At 35.8% G+C, this 9,459-nt stretch overlaps 1 protein-coding gene across 1 annotated transcript in view; it reads right to left on the bottom strand.

The window, feature by feature from the left end:
* Nucleotides 1-4,245: 4,245 nt before the first annotated feature.
* The window catches only part of LOC107687927 (cytosolic purine 5'-nucleotidase-like), a 14,727-nt gene continuing 9,513 nt past the window's right edge, over nucleotides 4,246-9,459 (bottom strand). Inside the window, exons 8-18 of the mRNA XM_016485418.1 lie at nucleotides 8,725-8,778; nucleotides 8,499-8,582; nucleotides 8,329-8,370; nucleotides 8,127-8,228; nucleotides 6,871-6,937; nucleotides 6,602-6,772; nucleotides 6,467-6,518; nucleotides 6,133-6,193; nucleotides 5,298-5,474; nucleotides 5,077-5,163; nucleotides 4,246-4,874 (exon numbers count right to left, since the gene is read on the bottom strand). Coding sequence (XP_016340904.1) covers nucleotides 5,122-5,163; nucleotides 5,298-5,474; nucleotides 6,133-6,193; nucleotides 6,467-6,518; nucleotides 6,602-6,772; nucleotides 6,871-6,937; nucleotides 8,127-8,228; nucleotides 8,329-8,370; nucleotides 8,499-8,582; nucleotides 8,725-8,778 — 852 coding nt within the window. The 3' untranslated portion in view covers nucleotides 4,246-4,874; nucleotides 5,077-5,121. The remainder of the gene's footprint in view (nucleotides 4,875-5,076; nucleotides 5,164-5,297; nucleotides 5,475-6,132; nucleotides 6,194-6,466; nucleotides 6,519-6,601; nucleotides 6,773-6,870; nucleotides 6,938-8,126; nucleotides 8,229-8,328; nucleotides 8,371-8,498; nucleotides 8,583-8,724; nucleotides 8,779-9,459) is intronic.

The raw sequence follows: 9,459 nt of genomic DNA, 5'->3' as shown, positions 1-9,459 counted from the left end.
CACATTTCAATAAAAATAATGATTTACATAGGCCTTTTGCTATCTATCTATCTATATCTGTCTATCTATCTATCTATCTATATTGCAAAAGGCCTATGTAAATTATTATTTTTATTGAAAATAATTTGAAAAATATTTATTCGTTTTTTAAATATATATTCTTGCTGATAAGGAGGAAGACGCCAGTTTGAGTTAATATGAGGAGTTGAGGGCAAGCAGTCGGTGGTCAGAGAAGATGGCTGTCCCTCTGTCCACGTGCTGATGTGCTGAGGTCAGCTGCTCTGACGATGTTGCACTACTGTACCATCCATTCTTAGCAGTGCAATAGTATTGTCATAGCATTTAGCCTCTGATATGCTCAACACTCACGGGACCCCTAGGAAACAAGTGGCGGATTGTCCCCTTACATAGGCTAACCTCCGTCTGTAACTGTTGTAACGCATGTGTTTGAGAAATAAAATCAGTTCTTTTTGGACTTGAGTTCTGAGTTCAGGCCTCATTTGTTTCGGCGGCCTTGCCATTTCCCTCAGTTATCGCGTCATTGCGCGAGGCTTCGATTGGAGCTAAAGGGCTGAATAAAGGTGCATGGGTCGGACCCTCCCTTGTCGCAGGTTAGCAGGGGGAAGGGAATGTTTTCAGTGGAATGTAGGGAGGCAAGTCCAGGGGTGGGGGATGGTCAGGAGAGGGGCCCAGGACTGCTAAACGTGTCTCTCGGCATTGCTGAGACAGTCCTTAACATAACTGCGTGAATCAACCCTATAGGCTCGGAATCATCGGGCCTATATAAGCGGGGCGAGTCGCTACACAAGGTGTCTGTACTTGCCCCATATCTATACGAATATGCTGTTGTTGACTTTGTGAAGTTGAAGAAGCATAGGTTACTCTATTATCATAACTTCGCAAGAAACTCTACATGTGAAGGCTGTAAACGTGTCGTAATCAGCTCTTTAGTGATAAAAAGTGTCTGCGATGAAATTTTGTTTATCAAAGTCGGTTTTGCACCAAAGCAGTAGCGTAAATTTAGGAATACGCCTGGGGTTAAATCTCAGCCCTGTTTATCCATTGAGGTGGGAAACTCTGGAGCACCTCAACCACTTCAGTAATGACTGTGACTTGTCGGGGCACGTTTGCAAAGGTTGCTGGGAAATAGTGGAATGTGAGGAATGGGTGATGATATGTGTCTGTGGCGCTATCATACGGGACATCACCACACTCTTCAAAATAAAACTTCCTAAAGGGGTTTTCAGATGGTTGAAGTGCCATTTTTGCTTTCAAGAACCTTTCAGTGAACTGTTTTTAAAAGAACCATTTTTTAACTCGGTGTGAAGAACGTTTTAATAATTGAAAGAACGTTTTTCCATTATATCACTCTTAAAAATAAAGTTTCAAAAAGGAGTTTTTGCAACAATGCCATAGAAGAACCATTTTTAGTTCCCTAAAGAACCTTTCAGTGAATAGTTCTTAAAAGAATCATTCTCTTCTTGGTGTGAAGAACATTTTAAAAATCTAAAGAACCTTTTTCCACTTTAAAGAACTTTTTGTCGGAAAGGTTACATGCATGTTAAAGGTTCTTCGTGGAACCATCAATGTGGCAGTAAAGAACCTTTATTTTTTTAAATAATTGTTTGTAGAATGGAAAGATTCCATGGATGTTGAAGGTTCCTCATGGACATAAGCATTCTTAAAAATAAAGGTTCTAAAAAGGAAATCTGTGGTTTCATGAATAACCTTTAACATTAAGAATCTTTCCATTCTACAAAGTTCTCTTTTAAAAAAAAGAAAATAAAGTTTCTTTATTGACATCTGTGGTTTCATGAAGAACCTTCATGGAATAATTCCATTGGACAAAATGTTTTTGTTTAATAGTGGAAAGGGGTTCTTTAGATTAAAATGTTCTACACACGCTAAGAAAAAAATGACTTCTTTTAAGAACCAAAACTCTGTGGAACCACTGCGAAGACCCCCTTTCTTAAGAGTGAAAAACTTGAATTTTTAAGAGTGCAGGATGCTTTCGCTTCTCATAAACAGATTGCTCAATAATCAGCTCACCTGTATACTTTAATCTAATGTCACAACTGCTTTTTTGATTATGGAGAAAAAAACAAAACAAATGTGCGAGTGTGTTTGGTTTTAATATCGGTTACACCTTGTTTTGGCTTGATGGTTGAACATGATGCAACAAGTTGATTACCACTAAATTGCACTCCAGTGTTTCATTTGAAGGTCACTCAAAAAGGGTCAAAGACCACTTGAGTTAAACATTTAAAAGTGTTATTAAAGCTTTGACTCGAATCGTTTTATAAGCCCCAGGATTGTCAAGCTGCCAGAATATGGGTATGAAGGAGGTCTGGTGTCTTAAAACCACTGCATTGTTATTTGTGATGTAGAAACTGAATTTTAGCTGGATCTGTTTGAAATTGAGTCTGTGTGATACTAGACCCAGTTAAAGTCAAAGGGCAATCAATCCATACTAAGGGTTTAGCCAGTGTTGGGTAGTAACTAGTTACATGTAACGGAATTACATAATTTAATTACAAAATAAAAGTAATTGTAATCAGTTACAGTTACTGAGAAAAAATGTGTAATTAAATTACAGTTACTTATGAAAATGTTAAGGATTACAAAGGGGGTTACATCTGATTTTTTTCACACACACCCCCACATACAGATTTAATTGATTTCTTTCATAAATTGCAGTGACTGCTCTAAAATATGAAACACCAATGTTTTAGGAGTTTAGAACATGCTTTTTTGATAACTCTTTTATTTCCTATATGGGTTTATGTATAGCTATGCTTCATTTTTTAAAGATTAACTGTTTTTTTTCCAAGGCATTGTTAGATTCCAGTGTTTACTGTCATAGCTATGTAAAGATTTGATTTCAAAAACGGTATCATAGCTAATAAAATATTTCATGTTATGATTTTAAATATGTATTTAACCTCAGAATGATCTCAAAGTCTCAAAGTGTAAATGTTGATTATTAAACTTAAGTTTTCTTACAATAAACATTTTTATTTGGTCTGCTAAATGTTGGTTTGTAGGTAATGTTGAACTAGTGCTTCCATAATTTAAAGAAAAATATTAGTTTTATAATTTTTCTTTTGAATGGTTTTGCTTGACAAATGCAGTCAACACTACAGTTTGAGGAAGTCAGACATTTACTGCATGGCATGCTATGTAATGTTATTTCATTAGGAATGTTTTTCCATAATAGAAGTAAACTCATGCAGTAACAGGCTTGAATGCTAAATTAAGATATAGGCTAGATTTTTTTTTTTTATTATTAAAAGATTGTACTGTAATGAATTCATTGTCAAAATGATGTTTGTTTTATGATGTTACTGTTAGATTCAGTCATGAAGGTCAAGACAGGCCAAAATCACCATTTGAATGGACCGCTATAGGTTAAAGTTAAGCAATAATAGTTTAAAATAGTTCTCACGATCTGTGTTGCTCTAAATGCCTCACGTGCTGTGTTCGTGGAAAGGGTTTGTTAAGCGTGATTCACACACAGGCCTCTGTGAATTTAAACTCTTCGTTTTGAATGTAAATAACACGCTATTCTTTGAGTTATATCGTACTTAATAACGCTTGATTTGCACAGTAGGAGCAACCTGTTTCCATACCTTTACATTTATGATTATCATTGTAGGTATCGACATCTGTAGTAATAAATGTTCATTTGGTCATTAATAATTTATCATGTTTATACTGTTCGCCAGGTTATCGCTCCTCTCTGGTTAAATTGGTCGAAGCAACGGAAATTAAGACAAATTAGCGCGAGATCTGCATGAAGAGAGTAGCGGCTTATTAAAAACGAGCTGTTTACCCTTTTATACAAAGTCAAAGTCAGTGATGATTTTCTAATTATGTTCTAACAGTAGCTGATTATGGTGAAAGGAAAGGTCTTCCTTGTCAGGTCGTGCGCACACTAAGTCTTTGCCGCCATCTTACGGACAGCTACAGAGATTTTCCTGAAGATGTCCATTTGTTGATTAATTTACACGCCATAGATTAAACTTTTTTTTACTTGCGTATTTAATCACCGAATTTGTCGATTTAATACAGTTCCTTATCTTTATACCGTTGATAAGTTGCAGGAACCGACTCTAGTTTAACTCATTACAACAGGAAATTAACTTTTACACGTGTCTTAATAATAATTCATGAGTTCAATCAAATTATAAATAAATGACAACGTCTAAAATATAGTGCTTTTAATATTTTTTTTCAGTATGCTTATGAAAAATAGCTTGTAAATGCATAAATATAGGCCTATTAAATCAGAAACATTTTTAAACTTACTTTCTACTTAATTATATGTCAATCCCTGCATTATTGTATGGGATTCTGTCACATGGGAGGAGACATTATAAACATATGCAAATAAACATTTGACTTCAAAATCCTGCAACCCAGTTCTTCAGTTTTCATGCATTCATGACTGACGGACAAAAGACTGAGTTACATTCTATCAAAGGTCTTAAATTAAACACACTGAATATAAAAGTTTTATAAAATGGTTAAATAAAGATTTTACACTTGCTTTACACATAACAACACAAAAGCTGTTAACTTAAATAACTTGTTAACATCACAAAAAACTTGGCAAATTCCTTTTACTCACAATTACCTGCCAGAATCATACTCAAGTTAAAGCTAATACTGCAAATCAACCACATAAATACACAGTTTAAAGGCAGGATTGGAAAATGTTAAAGTGAAACATATGCACACTTGATAAAAAGCTCATATTTAGAGCAGTAAAAAGAGAAAGAACTCCGTCCTCATGTCTCTGTGGAGGTAGGTGGATTATTTTGGGCACAATTATCTTCTTGTCCACAGTCACCGTCTTCACACTCACATTGCCGCTGTGTGGGAAAGATGTAATGATGTAAATCACTTTAATATTTAGAAAAGGAAAATAAAACCTCAATTTAAAACAGAAAACACGGGAGGACAATATTGTAACACTTGATGTTTGGGTGTAATGCATTTTAGGAATACAACAATACGTCAAAATATATAACAGAATTATGAGAATGAAAAATGAAGTGATTGTGCCGTTCAAACCTTGATGCTGGTGGTTTTGAGCACGTGCTCTGACAGCTCTGTGATCTACTCTTTAGTCTGAGACTCCACAGCGGCCTCATGTGGCAGCTGCAACATTCAGTCAAAATAAAGACAAAACACCAGCACCTGTTTCATGATATTTACTGATATATGAATATTTATAATTAATAAGACAAAACAAAACAATGATATTCCAATATCGTTAGGCAGGACAGGCTTACCAGGACAAGAGGGGCTCTGAAGAGGTAGCTGAAGGGGTAGTTTAGGAGGTTGAGGCAGGAGGTAGAGTATATATCCGCATAGCGCAGTAACTGACTGGCAAAGAGGGTTTTTGTGGAACCACAGCGTAAAAGACTGCCCACTTTTCCATAGCACAGATCCATGCCATACGTCACCATCTGAAACACAAATGAACAACTTTATTATAACAGTTCCAGTACTTTAGAGGTTCTTTGGTATAAACAAAATTCTGGATATTTTGCATGAAGAGCAAGAAGTTATGGTGCGTTCAAGTCATGTTGGATAGATCGTATTTACGAGTTGAACGCACATGAACGCTACCACAAAGTCGTTGTTACGAGTGGGAAACTCGAAACTTTCTTTAAGCCCCGAGTTTCCGAGTTGGGGGCGTGTCAATGAGAAACATGGCGGAATCGATGGATGCAACGTCTGTAGTTGACGGTAAATTTTTGTTTAAATTGATAGTTTAGTTGTCCTATAAATTTAAATTGGTCATGTTCTTGTTACGCAGCTAGTTAATGAAATCCAAGTAAAAAAATGCTATCATTTTTGCACCTATAGGTGAAAAACACACCTGATGCGAATTTTTTGCTCTTCATTTTCTATAAGCAGAGTTAACAGACCCTGTTGTATTTTCTTGTCATTTATTAAAAGAAGGTACACCGCCATCTTGTGCTGACTAAACTGACTTGAACGCACCTGACGTCGTAATTACGACTTGTCAACTCGTAAGTGCGAACGTCCCAGGAGGACTTGGAACGCAGCATTCGATGGGAAAACATCAGAGTAAAGTACGAGATGATCCTCAGAGCTCACCTTTATCCTGTTCTGAATTGCACTAATATCTGGGCACTCTTGACTTCCACTGTCCAAATGCCTGATGGATAGAATGAGAGGTCAGATGAAACGTTCATTCGATGTTGATGTTTGTTTGTGTGCGTTTCAGGTTTTGTCGTCCAGAAAAAAAGTTCATAAAGAGACAAAATAATGTCTTGAATTATAACATAAAAGCCGATATAATATAATCTAACACATTTTCTATAATAAAAAGAAAAATCGAATTAATGTCAACTAAGAACAGCCCTCTTTGCGCCATCTATCTATCAATCATGTCAAGTATTGCACCTATGTGAGACGAAATCATACTCACTGATATAATTCTGCAAGGAAGATGTCAAGATGTTTTAACTCCTCAAACATACCTATAAAAAGACAGTATTTTCAGCCATTCTTTATAAAAAAAAAAAAAACTAAATATTAAAGGTATTTTATTAGACACACTCACTGGCTTTGTCGGCCCACACGTGCAGCTCCTTCACAAGCTCAGGAACCACCAGGAAAGTCTTCCAGCCTTGACGTTTCTTTGACTTGAGGATATCGCCAAAGATGTGATCCCCCACATAGAGGATGTCTTTCCCCATAACATCCAGCAAATCACAGACAATGTCAGAAGATCCTAAGAAAGGGGTTGAATAAGGATAACTGATATAAGCCAAAGGAGTGCATTCGTGCAAGCATAGCAAACAGATCCTGATGAGAAGAACATCTGAGTACCTCCAGAATACACTGTCCCATGCTGAAGGTTTCCGGTGTATGTGCCGATACGCAGCTTCCCAGTGTCCTACAAAAGAAGAATGATGAGATTTAAGTGCAATCCACACTTAGATGTTTGCTGATATTTCACTAAACTCAAAGTGACTCAATGTTAATGAAACAACATAGCTTACAATGTTACTAATATACTACCGCTCAGCATTTGGGGTTGTTGGTTTGTTTGTTTTTTTTTAACCAAGGCTGCATTTATTTGATCAAACATGCAGTAATATTGTTAAATATTATTTTAATTGAAAATAACAGTTTTCTATTTGAATATATTTTAACATGTCATTTATTTCTGTGATGCAAAGCTGAATTTTCAGCAGCCATTACCAGAGTCTTCAGTGTCACATGATACTTCAGAAATCATTCTAATATGCAGATTTGATGCTCAAGAATCTTGAAAAAAAAAAAATTATCAATGTTGAAAATAATTGTGCTGCTTCATATTTTTGTGGAAACCGTGCTACATTATTTTTTTTTTGGATTCTTTGATTAATAGAAAGTAAAAAAAACAGCATTCATTTAAAATAAAAATCATTTGTAACATTATAAATGTTTTGACTGTCACTTTTGAACAATTTAATGCCTCCTTGCAGAATATTTAAGAAATATATATATATATATTTTTAAATTGTACTTACCTCAAACTTTTGAATGGTAATGTGTCACAAAAAATAATCCACAAAAATATTAAGCAGCAAAAATCATGAAACGTCTAGGTTTTATGTCACCCCATATAGCATAGAGATTTTTATTATTTTATAATAAAATAACATTTTATAATATAATCATTTATATCATTTTAGACCATTTGTATGACATATCAACTATATCATCTTTTCTTGGACACAATTGTATTATAATCAGCATATTTAAAGGTAATAATATTTTTAACATAATGGAAGGATTTATGTTACTGAGAACAAAACTTTTTAATTCACTGCAAAGAGAAATGGGGGGGGAATGCACTTTACCCAAAGTGTAATGTTTGCATTTGTAGTGTATTTGTAATGTTTCTAAATGTTTTCTTTTTTCTGGTAAAATAGGGTCTTGACAGGCTTCAGATTCACCCATATTCTCATTGTTATGAATGAAATAATCAGGTATAATAGTTTTTACTCCCCCTTTTTGCCTGAATAAATGCTTTATTTAAAAGAGTGCAAAGCTTTTTCTGTGTGTTTGTAGCAGTGCACACAACATTAATAACTCACCGTGTCTACCTGTCGTAACACTGTCCCCCCTGCAAAGAACAAGGGCTTCTTCGTGTCCACCACCACCAGATCAAAGTATGAGCGCCACAGTTTCTTGGGGTTCTAGACAACGTGAGTCATTTCAGAATTGGAATATCTTTATGTGTGCGATCAAGAACAGTCACAAGCCATTTCTCAGAGTAAACATGATCATGCTGCTTACCTTAGAGCCAGATGGAAAATCCAGTAAGTATTTCATAATTGCCTAATTTGAGAAAAGATGTAATGCAGCGTGATTAAAAATGAATTATGAATATTAATGATAGCGTGCAATGATATGCAGCCTGTCAGTGGCAGTTTAAATTATTTCTAGGGGGCCGGCGCTCTTCTTACCTCGGTGTAACTGAAGTCGCTGTTGGTGGCCAGGAACACTTTGGCGACCTCTTTGATGCGGCTCAGTAACACAGGAAGACGAGGCTAGACAAAATGATACATATATGAATGAGTCTTTTGGCACATACAAATACCTCTATTCATATAGCATTAATGATGATTAGCAAGGTTTTCTCTCAGGCGATTTGAGAAAAAAACAATATATACATACGTAATTACTACTTACATCTTTAATCACGTACTTGTCTAGGTTCTTCAGAGTTCTTTCCTTCAGAGTGCCCTATAGGACAAAAATAACAATGACTTGTTAAAAACACTTTAGTGTGAAACACTCACAATTTACAGGGGGTGATTATATTCTGCTCTTAAAGGCAGGATAGGTGATTTGGTACAAAAATATTTTTTTATGCTGGTTGAAAGTCATTTACACCACGTAAGCAATCACTAAGTTAAAGGGTTAGTTCACCCAAAAATGAAAATTAGCCCATTATTTACTCACCCTCAAGCCATCCTAGGCATATGTGACTTCCTTCGTTCAGATGAATCCAATCGGAGTTACATTAAAAATTGACTTTGCTCTTTCAAGCTGTTTAATGGCAGTCAGCGGGTGTTGCAGTGCATCAGTCCAAAAGAAGTGAAATAAAGCGCATCCATCCATAATAAAAAGTGCCTCACACGGCTCCGGGGGCGTGAACAAAGGCCTCCTGTAGCTAATCGATGCATTTTTGTAAGAAAAATATCTATATTCAAAACGTAATGATCACTTTAATCTAGCTTGCGCCAACAGTTGTACACGGGTGGATGACGTAAGACGTCGGCGTTGCGCATGCGCCAGTGAGTCTCGTGAAAACCAACGTTTGTTTACAGGAGCAAAGGAAGCAAAGTTTCCTTACTTTAGCAAAGGAAAACCAGTCTCCTCTTGGCTTATATCGAAATCCTCCGACATTCTTCTTTACAAATC

Source organism: Sinocyclocheilus anshuiensis, unplaced genomic scaffold (assembly GCF_001515605.1).
Source record: "Sinocyclocheilus anshuiensis isolate Anshui unplaced genomic scaffold, SAMN03320099.WGS_v1.1 scaffold205, whole genome shotgun sequence".
NCBI classification, from domain to species: Eukaryota; Metazoa; Chordata; class Actinopteri; order Cypriniformes; family Cyprinidae; genus Sinocyclocheilus; species Sinocyclocheilus anshuiensis.
Note: the sequence above shows the minus strand (reverse complement) of the source record. Positions and strands in the feature narration are given on the sequence as shown.